This window comes from Strigops habroptila, chromosome 7 (genome assembly GCF_004027225.2).
Source record: "Strigops habroptila isolate Jane chromosome 7, bStrHab1.2.pri, whole genome shotgun sequence".
NCBI classification, from domain to species: Eukaryota; Metazoa; Chordata; class Aves; order Psittaciformes; family Psittacidae; genus Strigops; species Strigops habroptila.
The window spans coordinates 45,580,349-45,602,409 of NC_044283.2; the positions used below are offsets into that span (position 1 = coordinate 45,580,349).

Here is a 22,061-nt window from a genome sequence, read left to right on the forward strand (position 1 = left end):
GAAATTATATAGTGTCTTTCATATTCAAGGAATCCTAAAACACTTCACAACACAATGAGAACTGACTCTATACTGATTGCACAGGGAAATGTGGCAACCATTATACCCTCAGCATAAGACTTGCAACTTGATTTAAGTGAGAAAGGGACTGTTGGCAAGTATGTTGATCATTTAAGTCACTGGAAACAAGCCAAAATGAACTCCCTACCATATTAATTGAAGACCAGAACTACCAGAAGTACGCTGAGCCTGGAAATAATGTAATTTTTTTTTCCACAATACTGCTGTTTATTCTTTTTCTCATTTAAAAAAAAAAAAAAAAATTTCTATTCCAGAAGTTGGGGTCTCATCTTAGAAAGGGGTGATCAGACACCTATAGCAGTCAACCATAAATGTTACAAATGTTACAAAATGGGCTCTTGCTTGGTGGTTTTTCAATTCATGGCTGTTGTACTAATGGCTCTTCTGATATTTTCCAGTCCAAAATATTTTTATTCTTAGTCCATTTTATGAAAAATGAACATACAAAAAAGTTTCAGAACCTGCATTTAACAGTCAATATTTAATAAAAGGAAACCACATATGCCATTTGCAAACTTCACCTTGTCACTCCCTACAAACAAAGATATGCATGGACTCAAAATGTGAGCCTAACAATTCATTACACGTGTATATAACGTGACTAAGGAAATACTGACAAATTCAAAAATGTAAATATTAACAGCTAGTGATTTGTTAAACAAGTCAAGATCCATCTCATATGCGCTTCATACCTAACTATACATGTTCCCCCTAGCTCTTCAAATCTCTAATGAAAAACAGGTATTACACACACTGATGTAAAGATCTACTGCTATTTTTCCATTTGGTCAAGTACATGGTGTATGGGTCTGTGGAAACTCAGTCCTAAACAAGTACTAGTGGAACTAGCTTCTCTTTTTCAGTGTGTGGCTACAGGCTGGGATTTATGAACTGCTGTCTCCTCTCTTTTACAACAACTCTTACAACTGTTGCCAGAAAGGAAGGGTCAGCTTTGATTAGTATAGCAAACACAGTCTTTTCTTTTTATAAGGTACTAATGTTTCATTAAGGTCTTAAAGCACATCTGCAGAAATATGTATCTATATAGGACATTAAAGAGGTGGCTGCAGCATGCCCAAACTGCAAGGAAAATGTATCAATTCCAGGCTTTTGCACAAACTAGAAGTCTGAGAAGAAATTCTCTGGGACCCTGGACAGTACTCTGGTTGCCAGAATATGCCAGTATCCCTGATACAGCATATTCTCTATTTCTGTCATCCATGACACAACACCTCAGGGTTTAACCACAGCTCAGCACCAGTGTGAGACAGTGAAGTGTTATCACACTCATGGTAAAAATGAGGCAATGAGAAATAGAGAGAGCTATGACATCCCAACCTGAATGTGGGAGTTGCAATGAGACTGAGGTGAAGCAGAAATCCAGCTTTCTCCTCCCTTGAACTATTGGACAGTATTTCCCTCTACTGAGCGGAAATACTGTCAGCTAGCTTCTGACATGACCAGCTCAAAAGCCTGACACTTCATGGACAACCAGTGGCTAAATGTAAGTCCCAACACAGAATGCAAACTGTGGCTTCTTCAACATGTACACACACACATGCACACGCTCAGACTCAAACTCTGGAAAATAAAGGTAACTGCAAACATACAAACCTGACAGAGAATCAGGAAAACACTGTTAAATTGCTTTAAATAGGACTTGAGAACAACTTAGATGTAGTGTAGATAGAAAGAGCTTTTTCCAGTGTATCTATCTGAACACTTCTATCAAAATTAGCCATCTTACCCTGTGAGAACATTCATCCATGAGCCTGAATTCAGTGGTTGTGAAATTAACAGCTTGCACATTTATGCTGAACCTAAATAAACCAAAATAAAAAATTAAGCACTTCAAACCTAGTCTTTCAGAACTACATTCTCTTATTTTTAGATACTGGCATTTATTCTGAAATAAAGAATACTTTTACAATTGCACTTTGGCAGATGTGAAATAAATGTGGGTCTACATTTTAACAGAATACACTACAAGTCAGTTTTATGTGGATTCCACACATTTGGAAAACAGACAAATGGCTGGGCGTTTTAGATCTCTCAGCAGAAGATCACCACCAAGAAATACAATGTCTAAGCCACACAAACACAAATGCCCCAAAGCTTTTACTGCCTGCATAACTGTTAAGAAATAAACATTATCAAATCTCATTAATTTACTCAAATATCTCTCTTTCTGCTCATAATTTGTTTGGGACAAAATATTCTTTTCTTTCACATACTTTCTATGACATTAGCTTAAAATGAACCGGTTAGTGGACATGATTTCTGGTAAACCTAGAACATCTGCGGAAACAAAAGTGTGCAAATACAGAGAAAATGTAATTTCAAATCACTAGAAAGAGTCTATGTAGAAATTATATTTAGTATGCAAACAGATGTAGTTATTAATGTGCATATATACACACACACGCATATATATGCACATACAAACACGTATGTAAAGAAATGAGGTTAAGAAAACAATTATACAAGGATTTGGAACCCAACTCAGTAAGTTACACTTAAGCATATCAGTAGTCCCACTGGCTCCAATCAAAGAAATAGTCCTACCAACTACATGGTTTTTCAAAGTTAAGCGTGACAGCCAGGGCTTATTTTGGTGAACTTCAGCCCACCTCACCATGCCCCTTTATATTGTTCATCTAACTCTTATATAGCTTTCTCAATAGGTTTTCTCAGTTCTAAAACAGAAATTTCAAAACAATATAGAAACAGCTGCTTAGTTGGCCCTAAACATTTATGGTGGGGTTCCTGACTCTGGACCTGAATTTTTCCTCCTGGCTCCCATTTCCTCCTCTTCAACCAGGGTTTTTACTCAAGAAAAAGTGAAGAGGAAAACTTTTTCTGGTAGGAAGGGTCAGTTACCTTCCTCCTCACTGATCATTCTACAGACTCTGTATACTTCCCAGCTAGCCTTGCTGGGAGATGCACATCTGCAATTCTGCAAGTTGCTCCCCTCACCTGGTCAGTTTGCACAGGCTTGTACTAAGCCTCGTATCTTAAAAGATGACCGATTATAGTCTACAGCTGCCAGACACAAACTTGCTGAAAACATGCTCAGTTTGGTTTTATCAATGACCAGGTACATTACAAAGTCATGCTGCTCTTTAAGCTGCTCTGATTATTATATCTTCCAAAATGGGTCAGAACACTGTCCCCACCTAAGCTACACAGAAAAATTAAAACAAACCATAAGCAACAATCAGAAGGCATGGGAAATAAATATTTTAAAAAGGAAAACAGCATCCTGAGATAGTTACACTCATTACCATTTGTTCAGTAGACTCAGTGAAGCTTGGGGATCAGGGTAGTAAGAAAGAGGCAGAAGCTGCAACGTAACTGGGAAGGATGAAGGGTTTCTTAGTACAAAATATTTTACCTAAATAGTTTGGAGGGGAAAAGAAACAGTTAAAAACTACATACTTGAGAACTGGAAGGTAAAATCATTCAGCACTGGTAATATGATCTGCATCAAAGGACTTCAACCTGGCTTCTGTTTTAATGCAATATAATCATATGTGCACAAAACTGCATGGAACAGCAGGACATGTCACTACAATGTCACGATTTGCCAAAACAGCTAAGAGTGCATGAAGAACCACATGTGCAAAAATACAGACCTTCCCCAACCCCTAAACAACCCTTTCATGTGGATTTTGATTTATGCAGGCAGATGTGAAGAAAGCTCTTCCACAGAATAAGGTAAAGTTAGTGATGTGCTACCCTTTCTTACAGAAGTCTGAGTGCAAGCAGGTTATACACATTACTATAATGACTGATAATTAAATGGCACAAATGGAGTATTAAGGTAATTCACAATATGTGCATATGAAAACTATCTCCGTATGACTGGTTCTGGCCCAGGCTAGGTTAGTAGTGACCTAAATCTGACAAACAAGAAAGAGGCAACCATCAGCGTGGCTGGAAGACACATTACGGATCTCTCAAGCGTTGTATCTCTTACAAATGTTTTACACACTTCTGTTACATAAGGCAGTGGCATGAGGAAGGCTATGCTGTAACCACATGCATCCCCAATGACAACACACCCTATCCCTAGTCCCTTGTTCAATTATTTTACCACAGGCATGTATCTTATACAATGACGCAAGGAAAGCTTTTACAACCATGAACAATTGTTCGTTAAGACCTACACTGCTTTACTCCTCTCCTTGTATTAAATATTACAACTTAGTAGCTAGAGAACTTCTCAAAGAGCCATAGGTATACAAGTCTGGTGTCTTAAATTAGACTTCAAAACACTGATCTGCAAGCAGTATGAAAATGCTAAGTATCACCCAATATTAACTGCAGACTTTGCTACTTAAACAAGCTAAACATACACCAACTCAGAAAAAGCGTAACAACAACCATCCTCACCGTACTACTTTTAACTGCTGTGGCACTGAAGTTGAGCGTAATGCCAGGCTCTGTAGTCATCCGTGGCAAGAAAAAGGCAAAGGACTCCTCTTCAGGCTTCTTCTGATGAATAAAGCGAGACGATCCTAAAATACTTCTCCTGCTTTATTGGCAAAAAGAGATAGCTTTATTAATTTTATTTTCTCTTTTCTTTCAAATGAAGAACAAAAGAAATTATGATTTGCCAGAACCTATAGTTACATCAACTAATCTTTCCTTGAAAATATTCCTCACAAAATAAAGTGCATAAAGCTGTAATCTAGTAGTAGAGAGTCAGTGTAACTTATGTACATCCCTTCAGTCTCCACTTCTACACCTGCAACACAACTGTGGTTTTCACAGCTCTACCTCTTCATTCTGGAAAGGGGCTGCTGCACTATCTCCACAAGAATTGCTCAGTCACAGTGACTGCTTCCTTCCCAACTTCCCCAATATGCAGTATCCATTAAGCCAGGGACTAAAAAAACCTTAAAAAGCTATTCAGACCCTGATCCTGAAAAGACTGCTATGAGACCTGTCGATGAAAGACTCATGCAACTCCACAAACGATCTGGTAAAAGATGCTTTGACTGCTTTCACACTGCATAGCTATGGTTGTTATAGTCAGAACATTATTCACATTCTAAAGCCGGGCATCTGAAACATTTACTTATGGCTTGCAGTGCCTTGAAATGGAAGCTGGGCATGCCCTGAAACTCCCAGTGCTTCAAGTTAACTAACCAGTGCAGGAAGGCCAGAAAAGTTTGTTCTAATTAAGAATACTTCAGAACAGAAATACTCTTTCTTACAAAACTGTACTGGCTTGAATTAAGAACTTCAACAGATTCTGTACAGACCTGCAGGCTTCCCCACGTCTTATTTTTTGCCATCTTTCATAAAGTTCACTTGCAAGCTCAGAATCCACATCCCAGGCAGAACGGTCCAGAGAGAGACTCTTCTGCCAAAGCAGATTTGCTAAAACGATAACAAATTTTTCATATTTCACAGAGATAACATTTGCTCCTTCCATCAATCTACTTCTGAACACGAGTAATCAGTATCTGCAAAGGGTCCTGACACAAAAATAAAGCAAGCAACCCACTTTTTCCCTTCAAAGCAAGCATATGTGAGGGTATATATATTACTGTACGTATCTGCTTTGCTTAAAGAAATACATCTGCAAAACCACAATAATTCTACATGCAAACAGAAGTACGGGTATTGCACTGGCTTTGTATGCTCTAATGAGTCCTTTTTACTGTTGCTATTTCTAATGGATGCCATTGAAAAGTCATTATGTTATCAGTAGTCTTTTAACAGAACTCTGCTGATGCCAATAAAGCATCAAGATCATATGCTATTTTCTATATAGTGGTACAAAATTATAACATCACAGCACAGCAGGCAGCAAAACAAATCCCCCAGTTTGGCAGACCTGGTGTTTTCATTTTAGCTTCTCTTTTCGAGGTGCTGATAATTTTCTCAAATTCTTCTGAAGATAAAATTGCAAGGCTTTACATCACTCTAAAGATTAATGCCTTTTAGAAAGTCAGGCTTATATTTGTTCAAGCATTTTCACATAGCAGAAAAGAGTTAGAAAAGCAAATTTCTTTCAAAAGAAAACAAAAATGGCTTATTTTGAAAGTACGTGTACTTCATTTTACAATACTTAGGGTTTAAAGTAACCAATTGAGATTGATGATGACTGGAATAATCCAGCTACAAGTTCTTTAGGTCAGTATTTTCAGGCTTTTGCATTAGACTTTTTTATTTAACAAATGCTATGCTAGTATCCTGCATTAGAAGGCAGAATACCTGTACATAAAGATCTGATTATGTGTATTATTAGAATGGAAAGTAAACAATGAGGACCCACTTTTATCAGCAAGATTTCTTTCTAAAGATTAAAAAAAACCCCAAAACACCACAAAAAACAAACAAAAAACCAAACACTTGCTTCTAAGATCTGCACCTAAGTGTGCATATGTATCAGTAATTCTTCAAGCCAGATGTTTCCATTTGTCACCTCAATTCTTCTTTTTACATTTGACTAACTACTATTGCCTTCTTCATATCCTCATACAAAACACAGTTTAGGAAAGCACCATCTTGAAAACATGTTTGGGAGAGTACTCACTTGAACATTTCTTTAGATGGTATCACAGTACCGTTTACTTTTAATGGGTACCGATGGTACCCAGCTGCCTGCTGAAATTCTTTACTAAGCAGAGATTAAAAAAAACCCCACTATTCAGAATCAGCTTTTATCAGATTCGACATTCTCAAGGCAGTATTATGTCCATGTAATACCCAACACTATTTCGGTAAATGCCAGCCAGGTACTTAAAATGGCTCCCAGCATTACAATATCTGGAAATAGATCCATCAGTTCCAGAAAGAATGAGACTCTTTCTGTTTCACATGATACAGCATTAAGGATGCTATTTTAATGAGCCTGATAAATGATCTTTTGCAGAAATCTAGGACACTATTTCTGTGAGAAACCGGTAAAGAGAAGGTCTTCAAATTTAACTCTGGCTAAAGGCAGGATATTGGTCAACATTTGTTTTCTGTTCAAAGACTTCCCAGGATCTGGACCCAGATTATACACATTGTCTAATCTCTTTAAGCTAGTTGGCAGCTTTATCATTCTACTTCAACATCTCCAGGGAATGTGCATATGAAGAAAGCAAGGAGCAGTACACCACCAATGAGAACTTACAGAAGAGTCTTGAACATTCAGTCCAAAATAATGTTTCAAGACAGAACAATAGCTTAGCATGTGCTATGCAATTAGAGGCCTGAACACTGACAGCACAGTGTACTCAGAACAGGTTACTCAAAGCCATTTATATGCTCCCAGAAAAGTGGATGGTTTTAAAAGACATAATACTAATTAGTCATATGAACAATTTCAATATTCTTATTACAAGTCCTGCTACATATAATGAATTTTCTACCATGAAACTACTGGCAGATGCAAAAAATCCCCAAGATGAGCCTACCTGAATCAGACTTTCCCAAGTAACACTGAATATCACAGTGGGCAATTGCTTCAAAATGAAGATCTCCCTGCTGGAAAAACAAAATAAAACCTATAACTGACCACATGACAAAACAAGACAAATTCCAGTTTCTCAGTGAATAACTTAGACAAGTCAAAGAAGAGAATTAAGATTGTCTAGATGACTGTAATTCCATCAATTCTGGGGGCTTAACTTCTCAAGCTACAGAATGGTTTCACAGAGTGGTCTGGTACCGAGTTTTTCCTTTCAGGACTAAGGGACAGACTTCTGGCCTAAGAAAGAGGAGTGCATAATAATCATACAACACAACTGAATGTGGTACCTTGGACAAAGTCGAATATATCTGCAGAGGTATTTCAAACATTACTCCCACATTTGTGGCCAAGCAAATACTAGAGAGCACATTTGTTTCAGTGTCTTTCACGCTGAGCTTCAAAGAAAATACGTTCCAGCAGCCTGGAGGTAAAGTCAAAGGTTCGGCGAAGTTCAGAATCTAGAAAGAATCAAATGACAAGTGAATTAAAATTGGTACAGTATTTTTGGTGTGAGTGGTACCTTGAAGAATGTAAACTTTCTCTTCCTTCATGTTTTTGCTGTTATTACACACACATATGTGCCCATAACTGATCCGTACAGTGCACATACGTAAATCTCCTATCTAAATATACGAAGAGCCAATTAGATGCCTACATCATGTGCTTATTCATAAACCAGATTTGCCTGGTTTGAATCAAGCAATTGCGCGAGTAAATTATTGGCTTCGCCTTCTAAACTTCAAAGCTCATCTATGTACTAAAGACTTCCATTACAGACTATGAAGAAATGCTGAATCCTGTGGAGCACAAACACACATGCAACAATTCTGAGAACAGAGCAATTGTATATAATTTGATGCATCTGTAGCTGCAACTCGAATGAAAGAACAGTTGCTAATGAAACAACACAAAAACAAGCTGGACAGTGAACAATGCCTGTTGAGAGAGTAAGCTCTTCAGAACCTAACAGTTATGGGCACACAAATACCTTTATTTTGAACTGATTTCAACCAGCTCTGAGACCAGAGTTCTTCAAGGGATCTATTTTGTATGTTGAAAGACTGTATCCCTAAAGCAAGTCAAAACAATATATGAAGCAGAAAAAAAGCTTACCTTTAAAACGTTTTTCGTTTCTCTGGCTATGAAGACTTCAGTCAGTTCAATGCTGAAGTCAAAATTGTTTGTAAACCATATGGACCAAAATCCTGAAGTATTATGATGTGGTTCTATATGAAACAATGCTGCAGAAGTATCTATGTCAAAATACCTGTAAGTAAATGCAGAAGAAAAATAAATACATCTGCAATTGTCCTTGAGCACACATAAGAGGTCCACACAAGAAGATAACTGTAATATTCTTGCATAATGATGCTCTTTTAAGGTTTTAGGAAGAAAGAACAGAATTATTTCCTTTGGAATACTTACATATAATATCAAAGTAAAAATTGACAGGAACAATGTAAAAGAGGTAAGCAGGTCTATACTCTTCCTGTGCTATATAGTACGTCACTACCTACTGCTTTGGGATATGGTAGCTTGGATGAAATTGGCAAAAGAAGAAAAGACTCCATATTTTTTCTATAACTATCCTGGTTCTGCATAACAAGGATGGTGGAAATTTTATCACAGACTCTAAGCATCATTTATATGATATGAGATGCCAAGGCATACCTCTTTATTGGCTCCTGAAATTCTTCTTGGATAAAATACAGTACTACTACTTGAAATGTCACAGGTCTGTTTTGGCAAATGATGCACCAACAATAGAAAGAAGCCTCTTCACTTTTCTTGTGACAAAGAATTTTTCAGTGACAAAACAAGCTAATCTCATCTCTTAAAGTAGGGCATAATATTCTTCTTACAATATCAGTGAATGTTAACAAACAAAAATCCACTGTCAACCTACCCTTCCATCACAGGACAGGAAAGACAGGCTTTTAGTGTTGTAGTGCCTTCCAATTGATTACTCTTCTTGTCAGCATAAGGACTTTCACTGTCACAGGATGCAGCTGGGCAAAGAACATCAACAGGAAAATACAGCATCAGCCAGAACAATTTTCATGTTTGGAATTGGATTTGGAAGAACACTACAACAGGGAACATTTGCTAGCCCAATTCTCACACAGGTGAGTGAAGCATCTAATTGCTTATGTCCTAATTTTCAGAGGTTCCAAACTTTGCTTTAAGAAGAATTTATGAATGCTACAGACCTCCAAAAAACACACGCACAAAAAGGCTGTGAAGAGCAACCCAACTAATTTTAGCCATTATCACTGGCTCAGCATTCTTACTTATCAGTGCACACTGACTTCTTTTAATAAATGAAATATTGTTCTGAAAAAAACAATCACTTAAAGTGTAGTCCTTTCTTCTTATATGCCCTCTTTTGGTAGGAAAACAAAGTCCCAGTATTATATGAAAGCAGCCGGGTTCATAAATGTTTAAAGTCTATGCACTGCAGTCTAGTGGTCAGAAAAGGAAACAGGCTGGAGTCAGGAATGCCTAAATGTTAATCTTTGCTCTTCCACAAACACGCCTGGTCTCAGGCAAGCCTCTCCAATGATCCTGCCAAGAAATGTCATAGAAAATGACCACCCAAGCACAACAGCCTTTTAGAAAATATACTGGAAACAGAAAAATAACCACAAATTATAAAAGGATGTTGGAAAAGCATATTCAGTAATTATGCTTACCAAAAATCAGCTAACATTTTAGCAAATGTTTTCTTCCCTTTTTTGTAATATGTATAGCTTAGAGCCTTCGATCAGCATAAGAGGAAGCATATATACACCAAAATGGTGGAAACAATTAGAAGAAAGAGTTCATCCTCCTTCTCAAAAAAGTCTGAATAAGCTGATTTTGAGATCTTTCAGGGTCTCTTATCTGCTGAAAAAAAGCTACCCTTTTATAATTAAATCCCATTTAATCATATTATAAGTATACTGTACCTTTACAAGAAATACAAGCAACTTTTGTAAAGTTAGTAGATGCTGAAGATAGCAGTACTGGCTCAAACTCTACAGGTGACGTTTCTTTTTGTGACAACTGCCGTATTTCCTGAAATAAGACAAGACACAATAATCCCTGTAGCAGTACTAACGTTACTATTGTAGCTCCTGGATTCTTGTATATTCTTGTATCTTTTTGTCAAATTTGAAAGCTAGTATCTGCCATTTTGTCACATCTTTTAAATGAACCCATGGATTTTTATTCAAGTTAACAACTCTTACGTGTTGAAAAAAAAAATCCATCACTGAAGTACACATTATCGAAAAGATCTATTAGATGTCTGAGCACCTTTAAAAATATAGAAGCATGACATTTGCTACAAGGAAAATCAATCTGCTATTAGAGAGTAAGCCAGTGGGCTAATAAATCCCCCAATCAAATTCAACACCCTAAATTTGACTTCCTTATGCCCACGATTACCTGTATATGTACAAGGCTGTTCCCAGAATGCATGACATACACATCCACTGAGGAATCACCTGTTCAAAAGAATGAACGCTGATGTAAGTTCACCGAGGATAGAGGCACGCTTGCTTTGTCAGATACTCATATGAGAAGCAATCCCAATTTAAGTTTAAAAATCTTTGTGTGACAGCTACCCTTGTAAAAAGGAGGAACTATTCACATCTCGAGCTGGCAATCATTTCATAAAGGAGTAAAAATCCACTCCAGCATTTTGGCCATAAACATGAAGGCAAGCATCAACAGGGAATCTTCCTTCATTATCTCCTAAATCCAAGATGGAGTATTACAACCCCTTTCCTATGGGCAGGGAAACAGGAGGCAGAACTAAAGGAAAGAAGGATGGCTGATGCCACCATAACTTTCTAAGTGTAAGGGCCAACCTACCAATGCATGGGAGCATCCAGTAAAAACTGTTCTGTATGCATATACAGCTATGCAAGATCCTGGTATGCCGCTTCGAACAGCAAGTATTATCAGGAGACAATGAGAAGCTGGATTTGATCCTTAACATCTTTTGGGCTTAAAATAGGAATTGTCCTATCAGCTGGTAGGTTAGTAACCTGTTGACTAGAGCAACAGGAGACGGGTATAATTCAGCTTTCACCTGCCAATGAGATGGTACAACTGTATTGGCTAACCACCCTTCATCACTGGAAAAGTTATGTTCCCGTCCATGGGACACTACAAACATGCAGAGGATCAAAAGAAGAGCAGCAGGACAGAGCAAGAGGTGACTATTATACTAGGATGGTCATCACACTTCCATGACGGAAGACTACCTGAGCTCTTGCCCTTGCTTATACTTTAAATTACACCAGTAGATGCAGGCTGACGTAAAAAGACATTCTACCAATTCATCAGGCACAATTTCTAATAATGAGTGTGCCTTGCTCAGCTGCTTGAAAGCAAGACTACAGGTGCCAGCTTCAGAAAGAGAAGCTGGTTCAAGATACTGATTCTGAATGAGCAGATGGTCCACATACCCACAGCTGCTTAAAGCACATACTCTTTAATCTTTCCAGCTGGCTAGTTCCCCTGCGCAGACCTTGTCTACCGGCTGTCCCACTCTAAGTGCTAACACACGTGCTGTGCGCGGGGACTAACACAGCACCGTATTCCCTTTTGCTAGATCTTTCTCTCGAGACCACATCTCATTCAATTATACAAATCAGAGGCAAGCAAGCACTCTTGTTTGATATGGTAAAACATCATATCAAATGGAACAAGACCTGGAACTTCCCATTGACAGCAAGTCCAAGGGCTAGACCAACCTCTAACATGATGAGGACTTACAATTGCATTACATTTAATAGAAAACAGCCTTAAAAGCATACTTCTATTATTTAACCATCAAAAGTGTTAACAGTGAGCACCCTTAACACAACAGATGTGAACAATTCTCTAGCAGCATCAGAATGAACTTATGTCCGCAACTCAGCAAAACAAAGCACTGGCATCTCACCGGCAGAGAAACTAGGTTTACAGAGGGTATTTCAGTTTCAGCTCTATGTAAATATCACATCTCAGAACAGACATGGGAGAAAGACATACATTGTTTTGTGACTAGATCCTAAACAGAACTTCTCAAAAGACAAAAAGATCATGTTCTTTTCTCATTAGTATGTTAAAAAAATATTATTTTAATCTGGATTCCTAAGCAGTTCCTTCTTCTTTAATCAGAAAGTAAAACTGGCAGTAATGTCTAAAAAAAAGCTATTCAGACAGACTGCAAAGCTCTACAAGTAATATAAAATCCCCTGGATTTAGAAGATTTGTTCACTCAATAGATGTAGCATAAAAAAACTGCAAGGAGTTGATTGTTTTGCCTGTGGAATTCTAGCTTAAGGAACAAATGATGCGCACATCTGTATTACCTCATTACCCTACTTTCCACAACAGCTACTATTCCCAGTACTGTACAAACCATTCTGCCTTCATAGTTCTATTATGGTCAATTTAATTAATGTGAGGCCAGAAATGCAGCTGTAGAAATCAAAGGACCATGACATCTTTCCATATTATGAGAGACTAAAGAATGAAACAGAAGTAGTTTACAATCATTACCTTTATAAAAAGCACTGTGCTCACAGTAACTCTGCCTTAAACAAACTGGCTGACAAGCTGTATTTAACTAAACTGTTAACTCTTCACTGTTTTCCCTTACTTGCAAAATTTGACTGTCACTGAATTTGACTAAATTTAGCACATCAAATTGCAACTTATGTATAAAACCAAGTTCTATTACAATTAACAGTCATATTTAGGACTTACCCAAGGTCTTCGTATTTTCCATTGCTACATAAACTACAAAAAGATTCTCCAGTAAGTATTGTCTGTGCTCCACAAAATCTTGTTGGGCATTTTCCATTCTTACCGTTAAGCTCATTTCTAGCAGCATTGGTGCATCAGATGTAAAACAGCAGCTCTGCAGTGAGACAAGGGGATATGGTGTGTGTGTGTGGGAGAGGAAAAAATTAATTACAGCAAGGTATCTTGAGAAGTTAATCAAAGGTATTAGCTAACAGACAAGGTTTCCAGCACCGAAGTGCTGGCAAAACAGGAGTAATTAGGACCTCTGCTAAAATCTCAGCAGAAACCAAAGACAGTGCAGGTACAAGCAGCACAGCAGAAACAAAGACGAAAAACAACTGAAAAGGACACTGAACCTTGAAAGAATGCAAATTTATAAACTGCCTTAGTCAGTCTCACCTCAGGGACTGCAAAACAGTTTCCTTTGTTAAATCCTCTGCCTTCAATAAAATGTGCCATAAACAGACTGATGCATGTGTCTTAATGGTAGGAAGACAGTTCATGTTCACTGGTCTGTTTATAGTTAATTTTTCCAAATCCTGTGTTTTTTGTCTCCATTTCTCACTGAAGTAATTTTAAAAAAAACAAACATACATGTACAATTCTTAATAGAAAACACTGTCGTCTGACTAGAATACTTCAGATAAATACGAATAGGGTCTTACTTCCTTCTCTAAGTAGTGGCTGCTGTTCAGACAGCTGAGTCTTAGCAACTACAAAGACACAGACACCATTTTGCAAAAAATTCACACCAACAACACAAAACAAAACTAGACAATCAACCGTGAATAACATAAACTGGTCCTGCATCACACCATGAAGGTCGTTAGCCTTCAATGCCCTACCAAGAGGACTAATTTGCTCAGGAGGAGGAGGAGAAAACCACCCCAACACGTGAAGTGCTCTTATGAAGCGGCAGCAAAACACCTTCAGCTAATCTGAACTGTCCCAAGGAGGTGGGAGTAGGGAAGAGTCCATGGGAATGGGATGCCAGCTCACTGCTCAAACAGCATCAAAGAAACCATCAGCACATGAAATGGCTGTCAAGAACAGGAGAGGCGGCCACTGTGGAGACCGAAGCACAGAGATGCTGTGCCCCTGGAAAGCTTGCACCAAAGAGCAGGCAGCTGCACTACATGCAATCTCAAACGTTCAGGTGCATCTCAAGCTTAACCTTATTCACCAATGTAATGCAAGAATCAAACATGGGAGTAAAACAGCAGAGGGTCACTGTAACATGTAACATACAGGAATACAGCTATAGAGTCTGGGCCTTGTCACACTTGATGGAAGATGTTGTAGATCACAGCACGGGCCTATGTATCTGATCCAACCAAATATCCCATTGAATACCATTAGCGCTGTGAACCAATACCCATTTACTGTGTAAGGACATCTAAGGAGAGAAGGGAAGAGGAGAATCAGATAGCACTGACCAGGAGGATGAAGAGACCTACTGTCCTGAATGCTCAGAGTTTTTGGAGGGGGCTTTTCTGCTAACAAGCCCACCCCTCCTCAGCTCTGCCCAATGCCAAAGCCACCTTCAAAGCCTCCTAAGCACAGAGCCCAGACTTCAGCCTTCCAGCTCATTGATTTCTTGTCAGTGTGAACCAGAAACTTGTGAAATGCTTCTGGAGAAAGGGAATTACAGGCATCTAATCACTTTTGTTCTTCATGGAAGTAATAAAACATCTACACACTAAAACACATAGCCTGCTGGTTTGGTTTGGGGGATCTTGGGGGGGGGGGCTATGGGGGCATTGGGTGTCTTTTTCCATCTCCCCCTCTCCTAAAGGTTATGGTGTGATGTATGTGACATTTTGTGTATACCATAGGGTATGGTTTTATAAAGGCACAGCTAAAAGCACAATTCCCCTTTAAACTAAGACATTGGAAATTGCATTGTTGCTAAAACTTCTACAGCTATGGAAAGTGCTTCTCTAAACTTGGATTGAAAAAACACTTAAATAGATATAAAATTATAATAAAACACACCTTAACTTGCTGATATGCATCATTAGGTAAACTGCATTCAAGGTGAACACGTAAGAGACTGGCATTCGTAGTTTCTGCCTATAAGAAAGGAAAATAAAGAAAACATCAAAAACATTGCTTCAAATGTGATTCACGCACCACAATTTATAAAGATAATAGGACTGTTTCCACATATGCACAACACAGAAACATAAGAAAATTTATAAAAATAAATACAATTGCTCTATACAGTAGGCGAATAATCAATCTATCTCCAATTCTCAGGAACTCCGTCAATACCTACTTATCAAACTATTATTATACATGAATATTAAATATTTATACAGCATCAATATGAGCAATGCTTACAAACTTTCATGTTTCAATAAACTGTATTCAAAAGAGCCTTTTCTGTGTAATATAAAAGCTTCTTTCCTTGTTTTCTGTGTATTTTTGTGGCTGATTGGATACTACGATAGAATTCCTACCCCAAGAACATAGGGCTTCTTGGACCTGGTCTGATACATAGGCTTCATGCCAAAATGGACAGACAGAAAATACTTGTTTTGCCTTTTTACTGATTTGGAAAGGGAAAAGAGAAGACAACACTCATTGTGCCAGCTTGTAAAGCACTCACAAATCTAACAGGGCAAAAGTGCTGACAAAGCCCAGCATAGCTCATGAAAGCTCTTCAGAAATCTGGACTGCCAAATTACCTGCACAAACTGCTCAGCCAGAATATTTTGATACTAAATTAAAACGAAAAATAAATTAGAATGACAGACCTATCACTCTACCAGAGCCTTAATTACAGCAAAACTACCTGGTGATTCTGAGACTGATGTGGAAATCCCCACAGTTTCTTTTGTGACACTGAACTAAATAACTAAGTGGGGTATTTGCAGGTTCAACTTTCTGAAGGTGTCGATGCAACTGACTTTAAAGAATGTCAGTAATTCGACGCTGAAAAGCTAAACTGTGAATCAGGTTTTTTAAGTACCCAGCACCCTATTTTGCACCTCCCTGGGACAGGCAGAAGGGGGCAGGGTGCATCTGAGCAGAAAGTAGATTTACCACATGCATGGCATTTCATGGGGTCCAGTTTTATAAAAGCACAGCCGAAAGGAAGCAAACATACATACATTCTGCATTCTCAATTCAAACAAATTTCATACCAAAATGACTGGGGCTTCACACAAGAGGGCGATGTAACCTCTGCAAAGGTGGTTATCCACATCCCAAACCCAGTCCCTATTGCAGCTCTTAGAGGAACATGAACCCCTGCCACTTTTCTTTTTTACAAACGCTTTTGCCCTCATCAAATTTTAAGAACAGAAAAAAACCCTCATCTGATTCCAAACATGCACCACTTACTAACCCCTCACAGCCATGACTGCTAGTGGAGTTCTAACGAAGCAGCAAGACTACATAGAGAGCAACTTTGGGGGTCACATTTCTGGTCAGATAAACTTCAATGCTTACTTTCTTTCTCAGAGGTTCTTGAGAAAACAATACTGCTTTCATGGTCCTAAATAAGGAGTTGTTAGCCCTTATTCAATGCCACTGTAGTTTAAAGTAGTTTAAGACCACACACCCCCATTAAAAAAGCTAAATTGTATTTTTCCATCTTTTTTTTTCTTTTTTAACTTTTGCCATGGCATATATCTAGCATGAAAACTGATGTAATCTTAAAATTGAAGCTTCTAATGTAACACACAGAAGTGAAATAAATGCAATTGGGGTATATTCGATGTTGATCTGTTTTCTGTATGACTTCCACACACACACACACACTCCTTCCCCCCCTTTGAGAAGCTATCTTCAGAAAAGGAAAAGGGGTTTCATTTATCTAAAGCAGACAACAGATGCATAACTGTCATGCCCACTATCTTACAGCACTGGTAGGACAGCTGTGTTAACCATAAAGCAAAGATAAAGCATCTGTGAAGAAAATACTGTCAGAGGCAGAGCTTCCAAGACAAACCCAGGACCATGTCCACATCTCCCAGCAGCACAAGCACTCCGTTTACACTGTAAATATCACTGCCTATGAATCAGAGCAGAGAGCTGAGTTATACAGCATATGTTTGCACCAGAGAACTGCAACAGAGAGGCACAACACAACGGAAAAGCTAGAAAGAGCGCTGCAAAGCAGTACAACCACTGCCACTTCATTACCTGGAGCCTCTATTTTGTATTAGGTATGCAGGCATACATACTTGCACATACACACACAGTCAGCACACACAAATCCTATATGAACTGAATAGAGAAGTCTGATAGAAGCCACATAAACTAAATTCTCGCCAGTTCTGGCAAGTTCTTACATTTAAATTTTAAAGAAACAGAGGCTTCTTCCAAAAAAACCCTTGAATACCTGAACCATCTGATCTGCAAGGAGCCTCAATCTCCTGGCAAACAAAGGCCTAGGATTCTTACTGGGGTACACTACAGTAGGCAATTACTTACGAAACAATTCATCTACCAAAAGAGAGACAGAGCATCAACAGGACAGCTGGCACGGGCCAGCTCAAAAGCCACCAAGCAACCACAGACCAAGCGTCACTTTTAGGGGAAGAATTCCTTTTTCTGCCTTAAGGTGCCCTGTCAATCAGACATGGCTCTAAACAAGATTTTCAAAGATGTTCTTGCATCACGATCAGGACTGTAGAGTTCAAACCACTTCCTGGAGTTTGGCTACAGTATAATTAAAAAAGAATAAGCATTGAACAAGCCTCCCCTTCTTCCTGCAGGCTGATACTTCAAAGTTTCTGTCCTGGACAGTCCCTGGCCCTAAAGAGCTTTTTCCACTCTGAATGGTGTTAATTAACTGTTCCTGTAATAATGATTCAGCAGGGTTTCATCAGTCTTTTGCAGGCAGTTAGCAGGTTGGCACACCAAGAAAACTCTACTGTCCAACTACCTTCCTTCTCCACACCCAAGCACCACGCTCGCACATATTTGCTTCTCTGATCTGTCTACTGGCACAAAACATAGCTTAAGGAGTCTTGGGTTCCTGCCAGTATTTGCAACATTACGTTGGTTCATAAAGTCTGAACTCCTCTGGAAAGTCAACAAAGTGATGCTTGTGTCTCCTATGATAAGATCCACCTTGCAGGTCACTCCTCCATTGACATTTCCAGTGTGTTTGTACAGCATTTTGAACACAACAAGGCAGTGATGCAGCTGCCCTGTCAGTGCCATCCAAATATTAAACAATGCCAAAACCCAGACAACTGGAGCAAAGACTACATCCAGAAGTTGGATAAACAAAGATGAGCTATATGTGCTCCACCATCTGTTACTGCTTAGTGGTAACTAGCCACTGCTGAATGGCCACGTGGACATACTGTGAATTCACAGTGTTGGACACAGGTCTTCTTTCCTCCCGACTGAGTGAGCCAGAGTCCAGAAATCCTGGGATCCAGGACCACAGCCAGAGCACACTGATCCTGAACCATTCAGAAGCTGAAACTTTGAAGACAGTAACAGAAAGTGAAATTCAACAGCAGAGAAGGCAACTTTGTCTTTCTTTTTCTTTCCTTATTAATCACAAGAGTTTCTGCTAAAAAACCCTGGGGGAAAGATGAAGAAAAAAGCAAAGCCTGTGTACCTTTGCCTATTAAAGGATAAAAACAAGCCACAAAATCAATGGAAGTTCATTTTCCACAACACAAAAAAAACCTGTCACATATTGTATTTCCAATGGAAATACTACTGTAGAGGTAAACTTCCATCTTTAATGAAATACATCATATTTCAAACATAAATACTCTGTAGAGACAAAATTTCATCCATATCCCTATGTACAGTTCTGGCCATTCACCTTGAAAAGAAATTTTTACAAATTGGAGAAGCTGCAGAAAGGAGCTGTCAATCTGGTTAAGAAATGGACAGCCCATCACTGACGAAGATACTAGAGAGCACAGACTGTTCAGCTTGGCAAGGCAAAAGATGCAATGCCACCTACAAATGCTCCTGGGCTTAAACCATGACAGCAGCAGAAGTTATATAAACTAAATGCATATCTTTACAAACAAACATAAACCATCCACAAAGCAATTTACATTGGAAGTCAGGTGTGGGTTTCCAACCATCAAAGGAGTAAGAACAAGTATTTGGGGTTACGGTGACAATGCCTCCAGCAGTTCTGAGAAGCCACTTTACTGAGCACATGATGGGATTAAATGACGTCACCTTTCCAATCAAGGCCTTTATGATCAAGGATGTCAGTATTACCAAACAGCTTAAACACAACCACCTTTAAAACAGGAGACACAGAGGCAAAAACCAGACACACACCATGCAGCACTCAGTGAGTGAGCTTTCTCACAGGTTCCCAAGCAGTATCAGTAGACTTCAGAGGGAAGGATACCTATAGTGTATCAAACTAGCCATTACTACTTAAGGTGACAACTCATGCATCCCAAGATGACAAGGGATGTGTAAATGAGGCTTATGCTATCCTGAACTTACACTGGTATTTTACCTCAGTAAAAATAAACAGGGAAAGCAAACATACACAGTTAAGTGAGTATGACTGTTTCAATTTGTTTCAAATGCTTTTTCACTACAAATCTCCACTGTGTGTTTAATAGTGTTGTATCTTTAAGTTTTCCCATGTATAGCCACTCACTCAAACTTCATAGACCTCTCTTCCTTCCACAGCTTCTGAGCCCAAAATATAAACCGGACAAATCAGAATCATACCAATTTTTATGGTATCTGGATCAGAATATTAGTAGGGTGAACTGAAGTAGGTACTTCTGGACAGCTGTCTGAAGATAGGTTGAGAGAGTTGGGGTTGTTCAGCCTGGAGAAGAGAAGGCTCTGTGGAGACTTTAGAGCAGCCTTCCAATACTTGAAGGGAGTCTACAAGAAATCTGCAGAGGGACTTTTTACAAGGACATGTAGTGACAGGACAAGGGGGAATGGCTTTAAACTGACAGAGGGGACATTTAGATTAGACATTAGGAAAAATTCTTCAGTGTGAGAGTGGTGAGGCACTGGAACAGGTTGCCCAGAGAAGCTGTGGCTGCCCCATCCCTGGGCACTGTTCAAGGCCAGGTTGGATGGGGCTTTGAGTCCTGGTCTAGTGGAAGGTGTCCCTACCCATGGCAGGGGGGTTGGAACTAGATGATCTTTAAGGTCTCTTCCAACTTTAACCACTCTATGATTTTTCTAAAAGGAACCCAAACTTGAGCTATAAGCTTCCCTTCAGTATTTCGTAGATCTTGTCTACCATTTTCAACAGCTGAGGAGCTCCTCCCACTGCTGCAGCATTTCTGTCCAAATCGATAACTGTGAACCGAAGAGTAATTCCTCAATTATAGGAAAATTACACCCAGAGAAATATTCCTCATGATACATTAAGGAAAATGTCAAGTGCTCCCCAAAACTTCTCTACTCAGAATTCAGACAGAACTGTGAAGCAGCAGGCTGCATCCAAACTTCAGACAGTAGCTGACAAGAACCCATAGAGCTAGACATGACGATGCAGAGACACGTCATGAACAGCATCCAAAAAAACCTCAGTTCTACCCTTTGCACCCGAAATCACAAAATGTGAAGATTTTTGGTTCCTTCACAAGAGTCTGTCTGTGTATACCCACAAGCAACCACACCTGTGTGATTACAGGAAAGAGACTGGTACAAAGCAAAATAAAGGAAGATAAAGAAATAGTGTATTATCCTCAGGTAGAGGTAAGACTGATCTAACGTATATGTAGCAGACTGACAAATATGATCTAAGCCGAGAATTTTTCTCAGGTAGAACAGAAAACAACATCATGAAGGCAACCAACACAGCTTAATTTTAGATAGAAGAATAAATTCTGTTACATGCTAAGATATTCTAAATATGTTTTTGAAAAAACTAAATCCATATATAATACAAAAGGAAAATGGAAAGATCAGTTTTTCCTTATTCACTTGAAAGGTTCTTTATAGCCTTGAAGACTATGAAAATACCTGCAACTGCAACCAAATGACAGAAATTGTTAAAGGTTCTTTCAATTGAAATAGTTATGCCTCATAAATCCACCTTGCTTTATTCTCCACAGCTCTCTGCTTTAGTCAAGCTGAGGTAAGCAAGGCAGCACCAATACGAGCAGGAGGGGATACTGCAGCCTGACTCCCACCTCTCATTCTCATCCACACACCATGTCACGCTTTTTAAGTGTGGCAAACTGTTGGCACAGCCCTGCTGTGAACTGGCATGGGTAACAGGTCTGAAGTAAAAACCAGAACAAACCAAAACAGCCCTCCCCCCTGCCTTTATAATACAAAGTTTATTTTTTTTAAGGACAGGTCAATCCTCCAGTCTAGTTCAGAGCAGGGCCTCACAAATAGTTTTGTTGGCACAACTGAGAGGACAGCACACCACAGGACCATGAACAAGAACAAGCAGGAATAGTTTAAATGCCAAAGACTCCTCAGAAAACCACAACACCAGCTGACCACAGTAGCCCTGTATCTCACGACCTCTCTCCTACAGCCATCACTGATACTTGGACTTTTTGTTAATGTTCCTTGCATCCCAGCAACCTGAGGACAAAAACCTTTTATGCCTAAGAAGGTTTATGTTTCAACTCCATTTGAAATGTATACTGTACCAGTGTGTGTGATGCCCGAATGTTTTGAATGTGTGGAAGCAGTAAGTAGGTGTTTGCTAGCTGCACTCTAGGTTCTTCTGGAGAGGACATCAGAGTTCCCGTTCCAAAAACCTGGTGTTAAAAAAAGAGGTCAT

General features: G+C 39.0%; 1 protein-coding gene across 9 annotated transcripts in view; it reads right to left on the reverse strand.

Moving 5' to 3' along the window:
* Positions 1-22,061, reverse strand: part of TMEM131L (transmembrane 131 like) — an 84,683-nt gene that overhangs the window by 22,849 nt on the left and 39,773 nt on the right. For 6 of the 9 annotated variants that reach the window (XR_003992414.2, XR_003992413.2, XM_030493196.2 and 3 more), the window contains exons 7-19: positions 21,928-22,038; positions 15,335-15,412; positions 13,301-13,454; positions 10,985-11,043; positions 10,504-10,612; positions 9,462-9,564; positions 8,669-8,822; positions 7,843-8,013; positions 7,500-7,569; positions 5,352-5,469; positions 4,477-4,618; positions 3,366-3,475; positions 1,829-1,901 (exon numbers count right to left, since the gene is read on the reverse strand). Coding sequence is in view for 7 of the 9 variants with exons in the window: in XM_030493196.2 (XP_030349056.1) it covers positions 1,829-1,901; positions 3,366-3,475; positions 4,477-4,618; positions 5,352-5,469; positions 7,500-7,569; positions 7,843-8,013; positions 8,669-8,822; positions 9,462-9,564; positions 10,504-10,612; positions 10,985-11,043; positions 13,301-13,454; positions 15,335-15,412; positions 21,928-22,038 (1,452 nt within the window). In the remaining 2 variants the exon portion in view is untranslated. Of the gene's footprint in view, positions 1-1,828; positions 1,902-3,365; positions 3,476-4,476; positions 4,619-5,351; positions 5,470-7,499; positions 7,570-7,842; positions 8,014-8,668; positions 8,823-9,461; positions 9,565-10,503; positions 10,613-10,984; positions 11,044-13,300; positions 13,455-13,738; positions 13,904-15,334; positions 15,413-21,927; positions 22,039-22,061 lie in introns of those variants that run through there. The other 3 variants (XM_030493203.2, XM_030493197.2, XM_030493202.1) reach the window with 2 other exon arrangements.